The sequence below is a fragment of the Diabrotica undecimpunctata genome, chromosome 1 (genome assembly GCF_040954645.1).
Source record: "Diabrotica undecimpunctata isolate CICGRU chromosome 1, icDiaUnde3, whole genome shotgun sequence".
Classification (NCBI taxonomy): Eukaryota; Metazoa; Arthropoda; class Insecta; order Coleoptera; family Chrysomelidae; genus Diabrotica; species Diabrotica undecimpunctata.
Genome location: NC_092803.1, coordinates 190,525,100 through 190,543,544, shown reverse-complemented (window position 1 = coordinate 190,543,544; position 18,445 = coordinate 190,525,100). Strand labels below are relative to the sequence as shown.

Genomic DNA, 18,445 nt, shown 5'->3' with positions numbered 1-18,445 from the left:
CTGCTGTTTCTTCTTCGAGATGACAGAATCTGCACAGGTCATCATCTGATAATCCCATCAGCTTTAAGTGATTATTCAGCTTACAGTGCCCTGTTGGAAGACCTACTACGGCTTTGAATGTTTTCCTGTCTTTGCTTATTAGGTCTGCCGTAATTTTTGGCGAATGTTCTGTAATGAACTGTTTCGCCTGTTTTTATCCTGGTGAATTTCTCGACTATTTTAGAGATTTGTGAGCTACCCACTTCCTTGTAGCCGTTCTTGTTACTGTCTGCAACGCCACAGAAGGGTTCAGGTCCAATGAATGGCATTGATGAGCCTTGTTTAGCCATTACATCTGCTTTTTCATTGCCCATATTACCCTTATACCTCGGTACCAGGCTACCGTAACCTTGCTACGGTCTCCTAGTTTATTTAAGGCACACACACAATCCCATACTAGCTTAGAATTGACCTCTACAGAATTGAGTGCCTTAAGCGCCGCCTGATTAGCTGTGAAGATGGCAACTGAACGAAACGTTCTTTCCTGACTTTCTACTTTTTCCAAGCAGTGATGGATTGCCGTTATTTCCGCCTGGAAAACTGTCACATCCTTAGATAGACTTACCGGGAAATATATCTCTTGATTTGTCCCTACTATGCCGGCTCCCACACCCTCCGACGTTTTTGAGCCATCCGTGTGTCAGGTTGCAGTACCATGTATGGGTACACCTTCATTTCAGTCTTCCCTGTCTGGTATCTTAATTGTGAACTTATTGTTAGTGTCCATACTTGTCGACTAAATGTTTTGAAGTCCAATAATCGATAGTCTCAGTCCATTTTTCAAGTCTAATACTTATTTCTTTGACCTTATTGAAATGGACTCAGAGTTGCAACCGATTCATCATTTTCTATTGTGTTTTTAGTAGTTATTCTACAATTCTTTCAATTGTTTAGTTAACGTCATTTATTCGGATAATCTTTTCTAAGATATGATTTTATCAAGCACTGAAATCTCATTCTTCGTATAAAATTCTGTAATTCACCCATCGATTTGAATTTGTAGTCCGTGTGGGGTTGAAGAAGCCCCCTTTTGCTTTCTTGGGTTAATTCTATCTTCAGTTTTAGCTGCAGTTAAACGTTTTCTTATACACAAAACGATGTCCGTTCATTTGATCATTCAACCTTACGTCTGTTACGGTTCGTGCCGATAGACGGCCACTAAGCTTCCATGTTGTTTTTATTTACATCAACAAAACCTCTTCTTCTCTTCAATTGTATATGATGCGTGACTATGAATATTTGTTGGGATTTAAAAAATAATTTAGTTATAAGAAGCTTAAAAACAGTCGTCCCAAATATTATATTATCTAGCTTTCTTTGAGGCAATTAAATTTTTTACGAGATTAATGAATGCCAGTCATCGAAGCATGCAGTTTTAACCTGGTAGTTTTTAGTACTTCTGTTATTTCTACGAGTATGCTTCTGTGATCAGTTTCTTGAAAAAAGTTCGCTTGTTAGTTCTTTGGCTGCAAACATGTAAGTATCTAAAGTGTGATTATACGATGTTTTTATGGTGATTTAAGGTTGTCAGTATCTCTAATAATGTCTTAAATTCTGAAAATATTTTTTAAAATAGATTTGAACGCTAGATCGACGCTACTTTAAACACTATTATTAGACCAGAGAAACTATCAATAAAAAGAATTTTTCGTGACACTCTTTACAATATATAAACAATGTAAGATCGCTATTTGATTTTAAATACTAAAGGTGAAGATCGAAAATCTTTTAAAATAATAGCTTGTAAAGTTATTTTTATTAATTAGTTGTATAATTATTGAAAAAATAGCTTGAAATGTCGGTTTTTTTGAAATTGAAGGGTACAGGAAAAAAAGGAGGAATGACAGACTAATTTTAATGATAATATTTTGTTATATATGGTAATTTAAAAAAAAAAATCATACGTTTGGTATGTTTACACCGTGGTTTAAAATTTTTTATGTAATTTGGATAGCTGTAGAACACCATATTGTAGGAAATACCTAAGAAATATACTATCGCTGATTAACAAGGGGAAATGTCTCTTGTTTTAATTCATAGTGAATTAATTTTAAGAAAAGCAACAAAAATAAAAGGATAATACAAATTTGGCTAGTCCGAATAATAATATAATAATTACATATAATCCAACTTGTCCTCATTCAACATGTGGTAGTGCTTTGCAATACTCTTCTTCCGAATTATTTGTGCAAAATCTGGACAGATGCACAAAGTTATCAAAGTTTACCATCGAAATAGGAATTAAACCTACAAACAGAATACTCAGTTTCCAATACTACAACATTAATTTATTACTATTGCATACCTTCACAAGGATGGTCTGGTAGTTCAAACTCATTGTCTTGCAAGTTAGAGTGATTTGATATTGGACGACGGTTTGCGATTACTGCAGAATCAAAAAAACCATTATATGAATTTCGGTAATAAATAAAACGAGGGTGCGATTTTACAACCATGGCTTCTTTAAGAGGTCTAGTTTTAAAGGGGCACTTCTTGGTGTAAGTTTTGTTCAGGTGGTTTGACCATTTTCAAAATAATCTATTACATTAAAAGGAGAAGGCTTGACGAAAAATCTCCATCCATTCATTTGGCTGCTCTACTTTAGCTTTTTGGTTAATTAGGCCCATATTCATATCTGTTTCAAGGTAGGAATGACCTCTTATAGGAAAACATATTTTTATTTCATCAAATCTTTTTTCGTTGTGTACTAGGTTGTGGAGAAATCTTAAAACAGTATAATTCTTGTTTTGTCCTTCGCATGAATCACAGAACGTGGAAATACGTCGGACATTTATATCAAGATGATTGTATACAAAATCGTGCAACATTGAGCACAGATCATCACTACCTTTTTTTCCTACTGTTTCAGTACAATAAAGTGCGGACATTAAAACTATACAAAGAAATTGCTGCTTTGCCTGCTTCTTTTTGTAATACCTTCTCGTTTCCTCTTATAAAATGTATCTGCTTTCAATTTATGGAGTTTATTTTCATTTTCTAAGCTCCTTATTTCATTCTCCAGCCTAAGAGCACCATCATTATCTCTTGGAATAATGTTACCCTTTTCAACTTCTAGGTTCTTTATTTTTACTTGGAACTCATCACATGTACTGCATGTGTTTTTCCTGGGATACCCAAATGACAAATTAAATTCTGTTGAGAAAATTGTTCTGTAAGTTTCGTAAGACACTTTAAAATTTGGATATTTTTCAATATACATTTTGTGAATTTTCTGCCTTTGTAACGCCTTTTTTGTCTTTGTACAAACTAATGTGGTTCGTTACTGCTTCTCTTTGTTCTTTGGAGAGTTTCCTAGGTCTTGAAGAATGCTTTCCTCTTTGATCTCTTAGAAACATGCCAAATTCTTTTAAAGATTTTTAAAAGACCTCCATCTTTTTCTTGGTTATATCATGGATGGCCATAAAAGCTTTAAAGCAAACCTGAACTTCTTTTATTGTATTCTCATCATTTATAAACCTTACTCTCTAACTATATACGGCATCTTTAAATTTAACGTTCTCTTCCATTTGACGTGAACGTCGGTTTTGAATTTGTTGTGTGGTAATTAGACCACATAAATATGAGTTTTGTTCATCAACAGAACACATTAAATTAAATTGCTTCAAAATACCGTTCCTACAGTCTTTAGAAACATTTTGAAATCATTGCAAGTTTTTACAGTGACAGTCAGGCCTTGGAACATGGCTTTGTAATCTAAGTTTTTCACTTACATCAGTCATGTGGCCAAATGATTTTCTTTTCTTACTTAACTTTACATTTGCTGAACTACTTACATCCATATCACTTATTTCTTCATGACTTGGCATAGTAAAATAATTTTGTATCAGTAATTTAAAAAGAAACTATCCTCAAATAGTACACTCAAGTAACAAACGAAAACATTGAGTAACAATAAAAGCATCTCAACTTGTTTCTGCGTGATTCACACTCGACTTTTCCTCTTCTTAACCGGTAACATCCTGACATTCCCCTTTCTTCTCCTGTGTAGGTATTTTATTATTCGTGTTATTTCATGACACAACCCAATTTTAACCAGTGTAAAAATATAAAATGAAAATTTCTGACATTCTTCCTTTTTCCCCTGTACCCTTCAATTATTACTAACTTTTAGAAAAATACTCAAACAACTTTTGAGTTCAAATGCTAAATGATCAATTTTTTTGTGTTTTTTCAATGAACAAGGAAGAAAAAATAAAATAGAACCATCATTTTTCTTACTATATGATCTCTCCTAGTATATATTTAGGGATTCTACAGTATTCACTGCCTTTCCTCGCTCAATCGTTTCCATCTCTGTTGTTCCATTCTCCATCGTTTAGTCCTCTCTTACTCATGGCGTCGTCTACTTCGTTCCTCCAGGATTTTCGGGGTCGTCCTCTTTTCCTCCTTCCTATGGGGCTCCATTCGGTTATTCTCTTTATCCATCTGCTGTCGCTAGTTCTTCTTACATGTCCATACCACTTTAGTCTTTTTTGTTCTATCTCTCCTAGTAATATACTTAAATATTTGACCCTAGCTCCGAAGATGGTTTTGTATGCTCAAATCGCTCAGCTGTAAATTAAAAAAATTTACACCCTTCAAAAACACTTCCCTTTTCTATCTTTTGATTTATTCTGTTTTGGTTGTCAGTTATCTGGTTGTTGTCTATTTTTCATATTTTTAAGTGTGGTTTGTAGTGTGTTAATTGTTAGTTCATCGATTTCTTCGATTTCGCTATTTTCTTCTAAATATGTCTTATTTAGGGCTCTTTCATTTTCCAGAGTGCTTTTTAATGGCTTTGAGTACTTTGAATCCTTTTCTAATAATAATGTTCTTCACAATTCGTAGTTCATATCCAAAAAAAATAGTATTAAAGTAATTTCGTAAAAGTTTGTTTAAGAGAAACTTTTGACAATCTTAACATTTTCCAATACACCTTGTAGATTGTTACGTTTGAAAGTAAATATTCAAGAAGTCAAGAAAATCGTTAAACATTCCGAGACACCTATGATTCGTCCCATACGAATTTTACCACTTGAGTTTAAACTTTCTCTGGAAAAATTCAAGGTCAAATCAATCATTAAATCGACCTCTAGCAATTAGCTAAATTCGATGAGAAATTGTTGTCGCCTATTAAAAATAACTTCGTATGTCTGTAAAATGGTACAAAATAATAATGAATTGTGGATGCTTTGTTTTTTTTATTCAACTTTTACTCAAATTAAATTTTACATGAAAACTTGTAATAATATTGTGACAGGTGGTATAAAACCATGTTGTGAGACCGCTCATATAGGAAAAATGTTTCTGATTAAGTTTCTTGCCGCATTCTTGTTCAAAAATGTTCCCTTTAAAAAAATCTGAAGGATGCCCGTCCAAATTTTTGGGCATAAATTGTTAAAACAATTTTTTTAAACAAAAGAGTCACTTTTTTTGAAGCAGAAAACATCTTTTTGGGTTTTTTGTGTTATTTTAAATAAAAAAGGTCTCGTGTTATTTTTCTCTAACGTTAACAGTTTTAGAGTTATCTGGAAAAAATTTTGAGGTTGCCAAGTGCCTAAATTGAAGTTTAAACATTCAGTCTCAAAATTCTGAAGAGCCATCGGAGCATAACTCCTTATTAACCAGTTGGTGAGTGTTTTCATAATTGAATATTTCCAAACTGTATCATGCTTTGCTTATATCGAAAAATATTCCAATACAGTGTGCTGTTTTATTGCGAATGCTTCATGAATTTCAGATTCTATTTCAACAAGGTTGTCTCCTCCTCCTAAGTGCCTTCTCTGTTGAGGTTGGCGATTAATATGGCAAATTTTTCTCTATTCTGAGCTTGATGAATTAATTCATTTCCTTAAGGTTGTCTAAAGTTGACCAATGTTTTTGAAAACCACATTGTTCTGGTATAATTAATTTGTTTGATTCTAAATATCACATAAGCCTATTGTTTATTCATCATCATCATAAGTGGCTCGACAATCCGTTATGGATCTTGGCCTGCTCACAAAGAAGTCGCCACTCCTATCGATTCCTGGCAACTTCCCTCCATCTTCTAACCCCTAGAATCTGTAGGTCTTCTTCCACATCATCAATCCATCTCATTCGTGGTCGTCCTCTGCTTCTTGTGCCCTCTGGTTGTGAAAATGTCTATTGTTTATTATCTTTTCTAATATTTTACCTATACTACATGCGAGTGATAACGGTCGGTACGTTTGGGGATCTGATTTTGGTTTAGTTGATTTTGGAATCGATATTATGATTGAATTTTTCCATGATTTAGGAAACATGATTCTAGATAGGATTATGTTATAGATTTTGAGTAGATATTCTTTACATTGGGGACCAAAATTTTTAAAAAATATAAACGGTATATTGTCTGGTCCAGGACAAGTATTCTTACAATTTTGAAGTACATTTTCTAATTCTTCCTCTGTTATTGGTATATTTAGATCGTTATTGTTCTGATCGTAATATTCTATAATTCTATAGGTTTTTATTCTTCTTCTCTTTTAATACCGAAGAAATTGGGGGTATAATTTAAATTACTTGAGTTATATTCATAAGTAGATGCTAGTATATTGGATATACCTTCTGGACTTTTATAAATAGTGCTATTTTGAGTTAGAAAGTTTATTGATTTATAAGGTTTGGATCTGGATATTTTGTTGACTTTTTTCCATAAAGTTGTTGAAGTTGAACTACCTATTCTGGTGACATATTTTCCCCAAAAGTCACGTTTGTCTTTTTTAATAGTATACCTAGCTACTGCTCTTAATTTCTTCAATTCTATAAAGTTTTCTTGAGTTTTGTGTCATCATCATCATCACGTAGCGCTACAACCCTTGGTGGGTCTTCGCTGACTGTACAACTTTTTTCCAATTTGTTCGGTCTTCCATCAACCTAGGGTCAAATGGAATGTTCATTTTCCGGAGATCTGCTTGGATGTTATCTCTCCATCGCATTCTGGGACGTCCGAGTGGTCTTTTGCCTGTGGGAATCTCCTCCCATACCAGTTTTACAAGTCTCTCGTTATGCAGTCTGTGCACGTGGCCCATCTTAGTCGCTGTGATTTAATTTCTTGGACAATATCGGCGTCATTGTAAACTACAAATATACATAAGTATTTTTCGTTCAAAGCGTCTGAGTTTTTCTTCGTTTGCTTTGGTCATGGTCCACGTTTCGCATCCGTATGTTATTACAGGTCTGACGATGGATTTATAGATTTTTATCTTTGAACTTCTTGTAAGATTTTTTGATTTTATGAGCTTATCCAGTGCGAATAGACAGCGGTTTGCAGATTGGATTATGTCTTGTATTTCTTCAGTTTTGTGTCGCTTGAATTTATTAAAAGCTTGTTTCAATTTATTGTTTCAATGCTTCTTTGCAATCATGATTCTACCAAGGTACCAACTAATGTTTGTGATCGTACTTAATTGTTCCAACGTACTTATTTGCTGATTCCGTAGTTAGGCCTGTCAGAGAGTGTATTGTTTTGTCTATATAATATACATTTTCATTTAGATTTTGCAGATTGTTTTCAACGTAATTCTGAAGGTCTGGCCAATTTGCAGCTTTTAAATCCCATTTTGGTTGTTGTGGGGTAGTTTATTGCAATCACTGCTTAATATAATAGGAGTGGTCACTGTCATGTAAATCTGGTAACACATTCCAAATAAGAGTATGTGTAATTGATGGTTCACAAATACATAGATCAATGGTAAAGCCTTCAACTGGTATTATGTCCAAGTGCGTATGTTGTCCGTCGTTAAAGACATTTAAGCCGACTTCTTCTATTATTTTTTTTTTTATTTTTCGACCTAGAGGTGTTAGTTTTGCTGAACCTATATTCTTCTTTGTTTCCCTTTTCTTTCTTGCTTAGGTTAGGTTAGGTTAGTTACATTACAGCTTTTGAATCTGTGCTAATCTTTTCGCTTTTGGTGTCATTTTTCTTGCAGAATTTGAGTTTTGCATTTTTAATCGAGTTTGTTATGCTTCTAGCTGCCTTAGTGGATTCCAAACTATGCGTTTGCAACTGTTTATTAGTTTACAATATCTTAATAATAACAATTAAAACTCGTATTTTGGCTTTTTTGTTTTAATTTACGCCAATGTAAAAATAGGTAATACGTCACTGTAAATATTCTATTGGGTTTTGTCTTACTGTGAGCGAGGCTTTTACTATGTGCTTCTCATTGACTTTTATCCATTTACATATTTATTTTTAGTCCTACTTCTCCAGATTCGCTATGCAATTCAAGCATCATTGACAGCAATTAACAGAATTGTGCTTGCTTTTAATTAGAAAACAAATATTCTATAATAGGTATTCTATAATAATATTTAGTTAAGCAAATTGAATTATTTCCGGTTGACAACATTAATATAAAGATGCCCATCTGCTATTTAAAATCGTGACAAAGGAATGCACAAAACAATGGAATTTATTAAAAAACATTCCAATACTTTAATCACTAGTAGATTACGTAATATCTGATATTATTTCTCATTTAAACACACCAAAATCTCAAGTAAATATAAAATTCAACAAATGACATAGGTTTTTGCTAAATATTCACAAATGATATTGCAACATTTCAACATAAATGCTGGTACCATTAAAAGATCTGACTTTTTCGAGAAAAATAGGTTTTTAGATATGAAGCAATATTATCAGATATTCTTTATTATATAAATAAACCCTTTTAAACTTTACTAATAGATTCGTTTTTATTTCAGTGGATGCTAGCCAAGCGGGCGAAGGTCAGCTAGAAATTTCGATAAACGAAGGCGAAGTACCAAATCACGTCCAAGTTGTCGGAGGAGGAAGATGTTTAGTGTCTTTTACACCAGATCAAGCAAAACCCCACCTAATAGACATTAAATTTAACGGTGAAACCGTCCGAGGATGTCCCTTCGTGTGTGCCGTTTCGGACACTAGTCGAGTGACGTTGTCGTTGTCTCATTTAGAGCTTATTCCCGTCAACCAACCCAGCTCGTTCCATATGGGTGTGGCGGGCGGAGGAGCTGCGGAACTAGCAGTAGCTGTCAGGGGACCAGTCGGAGAACTCCCAGTCAAAGTTACTGGAGATATCCATTCTGGATTTACAGCTGAATTCACGCCTACTCAAGTTGGGGCTCACCAGATAAGCGTGGATTACAACGGAAGACCAGTACAAGGTACTCCGTTCATCGCGAAATCCTTCGATTCCAATAAAGTTACAGTTGGAACAGTTGCCAGAGGCACTGTCGGTCGACCAGTTACTTTCTCAGTGGACGCTTCCGAAGCGGGTGAAGGAAACTTAGAAATAACCATTTCAGCTAGAGGCTTGAACATCCCGACGCAAGTTCATCCTCAAGGCAATGCTAGATTCGCTGTCAGCTTCGTTCCCGCTGAAGCATGCGATCATGTAGTGAACGTCGCGTTCAACAAACGACCTGTAGTGGGTTGTCCCTTAATAGTTAATGTTGGGGGAAGTGGGACGGGACCTAGTGTTACGTTACCGGGTCCTGGACCAGTACATAGACCCAGTACGCTGTTGATTAATCATCCTGGACGGCTAGAGGATATTGAAGTCAATGTTGAGGGTGAGAAACGTTTTTATTTAGATAAATTTGAGAAGTTTAAATCAAAAATACTGTAATAATATGATTTTACTGGATATAAGAACATAAACTGTAGCGTGAATTCTGAAATATTATATTTACATATTCAGTGATGTACAATATAGATTGGTATTTGCATTCAGTAGTTTTTTGTTAATTTTTCTGTTTACTGCGGATGCGTAATGATAAACATTTTCTCTTACTTCAAAAAATTTTGATTAGCATTCTAGAGATCTATTGAATATTTCAAATTAAAACCACACAATTATTTATCTCGTCACTATGATTTATTTATATTTCTAGAAATTTTTCGAGAAAGAAACAGGAAATATAAGACTATCAATATCATTGGAATATTGATAAGAAAATTTCCTTTTTTCGTAATAATTTGATAAAATTGATAAAAAAAATAAAAATCAGAATTTACAGTATTTTTGATATCAACTATTTTACTTCAAAAGAGATTAGCACATTAAGTTTAAATAAGTATACAGAGCACCCACACTTACAAATCTTCTAACGAAAGAATTAAACCTTAAAACAAAAATATCCTTGCTATGTTTCAATTATTTTAGGTTATGTTTAATATACATCTGTTTAATTGTTATGAATATGAGACCTCATGGTGTTTCATTTTTCTTTCTTCATTGTTTTGTCCAGTTTTTCACAGAATATATCTTCAAAATTTAGCAAAAAATATTAGAAAGTTTTTCTGGAAATTCTCAAGAAAACTATGGAAATGGCTAACTAATTCGAGATAGTCGTTTAGGAATAGAAGGTGCATTGTTAGAAAATGCAATACTTCAAAAAATTAGAAACAGCGCACTTGGACATATTAATAACTATTGAAACAAAAAAGAAAGAAAAAGCAATGGGCAAATGCGCATATATTTATATGGAGTGGAGTAGATAAGAATAGCAGGGCAGCAGCAGGTGTAGAAGAGAGAGTAGAAAAAGGTGTCAATAGGCAACGAAGTGGAAGATATAGTAGGACTTTTGGACTCAGCGAAAGTTTGTCACATACGAACTCTTTACATTTACGAAATATTTTTTAAACTTTTTTAAAAACAAGAACAACAAAGGGTGGATTAGAGAGAAACTACTGAACTCAGAACCATACTACAGAATTCAGAAATAAAGATAAAACGAATACAAGAGAGTCCACGCAATAATCAAACCAAAGACAAGATATGAGATAAGACAATTTTACCGAAAAGAAACTAATAAAATTAAAAACTATGAGAATAAACATTTTACGTTTCACCTACGAAACGTGGTAAAATTTGAAAGAGAAATAAGGACACAGAGTCCTATTTGATATCAAGGAACAGTTGAAAGTATGAAAAAACTTCATTTCTGAATTATTTGAAGATAAGACAGATTCAACAATACCAAAAGAAAAGTTACACGGGGAATACAAATGACAAAAAATAAAAAAACTACTGGGCTCCGATGAGATGCGTGTTAAAGTATTAAAGGCATTGTGAGAAAATGGAATCGACGTATCAGGTGATCTTTTTAACAGAACTTATTTAGGGGATATTACTAACTGATTGGCTTACTTTTGTCCCAATATCAAAGAAACAATGTACAACAATATGCAGAGATCACCAAACGGTGATCCAAAGAAAAGTTACACGGGGAATACAAATGACAAAAAATAAAAAACTACTGGGCTCCGATGAGATGCGTGTTAAAGTATTAAAGGCATTGTGAGAAAATGGAATCGACGTATCAGGTGATCTTTTTAACAGAACTTATTTAGGGGATATTACTAACTGATTGGCTTACTTTTGTCCCAATATCAAAGAAACAATGTACAACAATATGCAGAGATCACCAAACAATAAGTCTGATAAGTCAAATTTTAAGAACACTCCTGCGAGTAGTACATAGTAGAATATACAGGAGATTAGAAGGGAAAGTTGGTAATACACAGTTTATATTTAGAAGTTCAACACAACAAAATACTAGAAATATTCAAAATAACTGGATTTGATGATAAGTACCATATGTACAAATCTATACTCTCATCAAGTGGCAAGAATAAGAGTTGAACGAGAACTAAAAAAGGTATTAAAATAGTAGTGAGACAAGGCTGTATGCTCTCACCTCTATACTTCAACTTTTATTCAGAGGAAATATTTAGTGAATCCATAATGGAGACAACAGAAGGCTCTCTCTCTCTCCAATGGCGCTACAGCCCAAATCGGGCCTTGGCCTCCTCCAAACTATGCCTCCAACCTTGTCGGTCCCGCGCCGATCTTCTCCAGGTTCTTACGTCTAGTAAATTTTGCGCGTCCGCTGCCACTTTATCCTCCCATCTTTTCCGTGGCATTTCTTTTGGTCTTACGCCCTACATTTTACTATCTAGCGCTCTTTTCGGCAATCTTTCTGTCTCCATTCTTACTACATGACCAGCCCAGCGAAGTCTGAAGTTTAACGAATTCTGAGATCGGTGTCTCTTTGAACAGTTGGTAAAGTCCATGGTTGTACCTGGATCTCCATATTCCGTTTTCGTTAATAGGTCCAAATATCTTTCTTAGGACTTTTCTTTCGAAGACTTCCAGTTTTCTTTTTGTCTCTTCTGTCATCACCCATGTCTCGCATGCATAACATACTATTGGTCTGATAATAGTTTTGTAGACCCTGATTTTCGATTTCCAGTGTGTGTTTTTGGAGCGGAACACATGATCGAGTGAAAAATAAACTTTGTTTCCCTTTACTATTCTTCTTTGGATTTCTGGTTCTTCTGTTCCATCCGTGTTTAATGCAACTCCTAAATATGTGAAACTTTCTACCGTTTTAATATCGTTCTCTAATTCAACTGTGCGTCTGTTTCCCCTAGCTCTTGCCTGTGTTAACTTTTTTGTCTTTTAAATATTTAATATTTATTTCTAGTCCGGTCTCTTTTGCCTTTGTTTTTAATTGTGAATATATTTCTGCCGCCTCTTCTGTTCTGCGAGACATGATGCTGATATCATCGGCACAGGCGGCATTCTGTATTGATTTATTTATTAGGAGATTACCTCTTCCTATATTCAGCTGTCTTATCACATATTCCAAGGTCAGGTTGAATAGTGTCGGTGCCAGCCCGACACTATTCTCCTTGCTTTAATCCTTGGACTATTGTAAAGTTTTCAGTGAGCTCATTTTGGACTCTGACAGTTGCTATTGACGAATCCATTGTTGTTTTTACCAATCGGATGTATTTTTGGGGGATATTAAAGCTCTGCAATATTTGATATAACTTGTTCCTATTAATTGACTCGTAGGCTTGTTTGAAATCTATGAATATGTTGTGGACGTCAATGTCGTATTCCCACGATTTGTTTAAAATTTGTTTTACTGTGAATAGTTGGTCAACAACAGAAGGCATTGTGGTGATTATATAACCACAAAGGGACCAGAAGAAATCACATATACTTTTCTGAATAAAATATTTTATCAGCCTTCTTATTATCTTACTGGAGGCCATTTGATATGTAGGAGACAAACGTGTCCCTAGCAAAAAAAAAGAAATTAGTTGGAAAAATGATTGACATTTCTTGAAAAATGAATATTTTTTAATATTACATATTTATATTTTTACTTATGTGAATCGATATATCGTGGAATGCTATTTTAGATTCTCTATGTCGTTCCAATTCACCGTCTGTTTGCCTTGAAAATCGTAGAAGGCACAGGTTTAGATATTAATCTGAATTTGGTTTCGAACACTTAGAAACCTTCGGTTTTATAAGTTTTGGGTTTTATTCTTAGATGGCGCCTGTATGAAGTTATGTTATTATTACTACCTATGGCGGAAAATATTTGATTTCACGTTCAGGGCTTCTACATCAGTCACTCTGATGAGTGTTGTTTATCAAGATTAATACGTAATAAGCAAATAGTAGAGGACTATACGTGAAAACAAATCTGAACTGTCTTCTCTATATATTATATTGTTTGGTTTAATATTGAACTTAGAGATGTCATAGTCATCGTGAAAAAGGTCGTTCCGCAAAGTTATATTTGTATTACTAAGTGCGAGAGCACGATGGTCGTGAATAATAAAACTAAATATCCTACATTTCAATGTATCACGAATTTAGAATACTTATTTAAACTTGAAAATCTCACTTTGCTTATTTGTACAATGTTATTAAGTTTCTCTCGTTTATTAAGCATTTTGTGTAATTTTTGTGCTAAAATACAATGTCATCAAAGTTATTTTTAACGAGCAGTAACCAGAGCATTTAATAGATAAAGAGCTACACATTTATTGACCAATCTTTGTCTCGCTATCTACCTATTAAATGCTGAGAGTGTATTTTGTTAACAAAATCTTGTAATTTATTGTATATAAAATGTATTTATGTAAAATTTGTATATGTGTACTCATTCTCTGTAAAAATATACGCATGCTAACTCTTTCTATTTCGTTTTTTGTTCTCTCCTATTTCATTTATCAACTATATGCACCGTTTTTTCACTTTTAGGTCACAGACGCTACGTTTACTAGACACTTTTGACTTCTCTTTGTATATGTATTTACTAACAACAATTTTATATCTAACAACCCTTCCGTTTCCCTGTACTCCTTTCTATTTTAGAGAATTTGATGTTAAAAAATTAAAAAAATTTAACACATTTTAAAAATAGTTGAAGGAATGGTGTTTTTCTATATACGGTTTTGTATATTGTCCATTATTTTAGATTGTACAATTTCTATTTAAGTAAAATTTTTGCAAAATAGTCCACTTTTTATTGTTTTTATTTTTAGTTTTAAATTTAAATCATTTTTTAATTATAAAAAGTCTTAATTTAAAAAATCTTTCAACGTAGAAAATAAAATACACGTCTTGTTGGCGAGGGAAAGGCCCAATGTATATAGTTATTGGATAAGGTCATTATTCAGGCATCGTGCCAACTTTCATAACATATGCACACATTTTAATGTCGTATGTATAGGGTATTTAGATTTTCTGTATACCAAACAAGAATTGTTGTTAAAAATTGTTTTTATATGGGGTTAAGTCATAATTGATTGTAGTAAAAATGACATTTTTAACTAAAAATTTGAGGTTTCGACTTCCACTTCGAAAATCACTTTCACAAAAAGATTATTTGAGAATTGTGTTGAAAAGTGTGTATAACCGCCATCGAGTTAGAATCTATGGAGAAGCTATGAGCATATTTTATTAACTTATGTACTAAAAACGGCGTAGGTAGGCGTGGCTAACTGTGATATCAATATGGTGGTGGGATCATGGCCGGACTCAATAATATTAAAACTACTATACAAATATGACTAGTTATTCAGAAGATTTTATCATAATCTAAAAAAGTGCAATACATTTTTAATAAACTATGATTTATTTATCCCGCGGTAAACACTAAAAACACGATACATTATACATAAAGATAAATTAATACAGATAAATACTATTAATTTATTCTCTGAAGTACGGGCCATTACTTTGTTTACATATTTGTATGCTAACCTGTAGAACGTTATTCCTGAAGATTTTTTATTAACATTGCTTCTGCCACTGCAACTACGTTAAGAACAAGAAACCATTATTATGCACTATCACAATATATTATTACAGTTTCTATAAAAGTATTATAAAACTAAAAATATTCGAAAAACAACATACGTAAATAAACCTATACGATCTGTCAAAAGTGGCAAAACAATATGGCCGAAGTGAGGTCGTTTTTAGTCACGTGATGCCCTCTCCATAGATTCTAACTCGATGATAACCGCCAAAGTTGTTGAAGAGGTTATGTCGTTTCAAAATTGAAAGTTGACTTATTGACCCCGGTTTTGCAGGCAACAGCCATGCTTTGTCATAAAAGTTGTAAAAAACTGTTCGATAAAGAAAACTGTGTAGCAAAGCTATCAGCAGAGTGTAGCAGGCTGGTTGCCAATACTAAAAGAAGAAGTCAACAATGAGAATATACCAACAATACCGGATTAAGGAACATGAGACACATCGTCTACAATCATTCACAATACATATGCAACACACAATACACAAACACAATAGACGAAGGCTCACACGAACACAAACGCTTAAAGCACATAAAAATAATTGCAGAAACACGCAGAATAATCAGAATTCGAAGTTCATAGGGATAAAAATCCACACTTACAACAAACTTTTCAGTAAAATCATGGCTGTTGCCTACAATACAGGGGTCAAGTAAGTCAACTTTTAATGTATGTAAGAAATTACCTATTCAACAACATTTGCCGGTAAACCACACTTTTTAACAAAATTCTTAAATGATTGAGTGGAAGTCGAAACGTCAAAATTTTTAGTTAAAAATTCAATTGTGGCTTAATCCCATATAGCACAATTTTTAACTTAGACATGTCACAACAAAACAGTTTCAGAATCTTATTAAGAACTGTTGTGTATTATGTATTCTCATATTCTTGTTACAGATATTTCTAGAATACATATATGATTTGTGTTTAAGAATTGCAATATAATGCTTGCCAGATAAATATTTTAAATGCAACAGTATGAAATCTAAAATATCTAATCGGATCTCTACCTTTCAATTAGAATTCGCGGGTTCAAATCGACCGATAGATGAGTAGTACGATGAGAGGTAAGGTATCTCCCAAAATTTTTCTTACGCATCTAGATGTTGAGAGCAGTATTTCTTTCTGCATGGTCTTATAGAGATGTTCATTAAGATCCAGTTGTTTTATGTTGTCTAAGAGGTTCTTCGGAATAACTCTAGTATAAGAGAGAATAATAGGTATCGTCTAGGTACTTTCCATTCTCCATTGTCTCCCGATTCGTAATTCCAGATCTCTACACATGGCGATTTTTTCGTTGTATTTAACACACAGATTATTAGTGTTTTCTGTCTAGTAGGTTTATTAACTAGTATGAGATCCGGTCTATTATGTGCCTCTGGTTGATCTGTGAACACAGTGCGGTCCCAGTAACGTTTATAGTTGTCGTTTTCAAGCAATATGTCAGGGACATATTGATAATAAGGGAGATGGTCGGTTTGAAGAAGTCCCAGTTTACTAGCTAGTTTTTGGTGAAAAATCTTCCCTACTGAGTCATGGCGTTCTTTGTAATCAGTTCCAACAAACGCCTGGCAGCCTCCTGTAAGATGTTGGATGGTCTCTTGGCTTGGAATCCATTGGCATTTGTAGTTTTGGACCTGAGGGTCTTTGACAATATATTTCAGGTAATTGTTAGTTGTAATAACCTGATTCTGACGCAGCATCCTGACGCTGTATTGTCGACATATTTTTGGTTTATGTCATTGATATGTCGCCCATGCAGAGTTTTGGTGCGCTCATTCAGGTGCGCATTTTTTCTTGCTTAGGTAGTTTATGCACATTTTTGTTCTACTGCACAATCCGCTCGATATAAAGTAGATGTCTCAGCCTGCGCCTGAAAATAGGTTTTTAAATAGACAACCTGTTTATCCAGTTGTTCACCTATGTCCATTAGTCCAGCCTTCGTTCTTGATACCGCGGTAATGTTGTTTTCTCTACTGCACTGCGTGTTTGGTGCTTTTGCGCCTATGTAAGAAGTGTTCTTACTTTGCGCTGAAGACTTTCTACATCCGTTTTGATAAATAAGTAGCTAAGCCTGGAACAGGCGTTTGCTTTACTCCGGGATATTTGTACATATCATTTTCGAGAAACTTCCGGGCTGAATCTTTTCTCTGACCATATTTAGAACACGGTCCATTCCAAAGTGCATACTAATATCATTTGAGAATGTTTCCATAGTTTTTTAGCGTGTAATCCAGGTGGTTTCGAGTGGTAGCCATTTATTTCAAATCATCCATATACAACAGATGCTTAAGCTTCGCCACAACAGTATTGTTATTTTTGACGTTAAAACCTGAGTCAGTGGAGTTCAGTAGCTGAGATAATGGGTTCAACGCTAGTCAAAACCAAAGTGGACTCAACGAATCTCCCTGGAAATTCCCCGGTTAATTAGGATATCTTCAGTTTCGATGATCTTTCCACCAGGTATTTGAAGGGGAATTTTAGTCTTCTGCTCCATCATTATATGCTTTAGAAAGGTCACTATATTATCATTGACTATATATATTTTCAATATATTTATAAGACATTCATGCGATACTGACTAAAAGGTCTTCTTGTAGTCAATGAAGTAAAAGGGTTGCTTTTTTTGGCGACTGAGTCGATTATAATATATAGTTGTATATATATATATACATATATATATATATATATATATATATATATATATATATATATATATATATATATATATATATATATATATTGTAGTCCTCTGCACTCATTTCTTTAATTATCCCCCCCTGTGCTTCTTTGGTCTTCCTTGGTCCGTATGTTGTTTGGTGGTATCCTGTGCATAGTCTCAGTCGAGACAGTCCAATTTCCTGTTTTCTTTATACATGCCCATAGCATAAATCCAGATATAAAATACTGCGATGAGCATATTGGACATGATATAGCAAAGCAACGATCGAATTAAATCGACAGAAGAGGTTGTTATGTTAGGTTAGGTTACGATAGGTTATGTAATGTTAGGTTTTTAGCGCAAATTTACATACATACATACACACCTTTGCATGATAACATATTTTTATCTGACCTTGAAAACCTCTGCTCTCCCTGAATTACTGGAATTATGCATATTTTTTTTAAATGTTTTTTGCTATTTTTGCTTATTTTTAAAGTACCCTTGCATGATATCTATGACAATTACCAATTTACGACAAAAAACACTAAATATGTATAAGTAAATAATTAATAATGATTTCCTACTTCTTGTTATATCAGAAT

The 18,445-nt window shown here is 33.7% G+C and overlaps 1 protein-coding gene across 5 annotated transcripts in view; it reads left to right on the top strand.

The window, feature by feature from the left end:
* Positions 1-18,445, top strand: part of jbug (filamin-type immunoglobulin domains fbug) — a 145,641-nt gene that overhangs the window by 89,464 nt on the left and 37,732 nt on the right. For 4 of the 5 annotated variants that reach the window (XM_072520889.1, XM_072520888.1, XM_072520890.1 and 1 more), the window contains one exon: positions 8,773-9,621. In XM_072520889.1, coding sequence (XP_072376990.1) covers positions 8,773-9,621 — 849 coding nt within the window. Of the gene's footprint in view, positions 1-8,772; positions 9,622-14,120; positions 14,744-18,445 lie in introns of those variants that run through there. The other variant, XM_072520893.1, reaches the window with a different exon arrangement.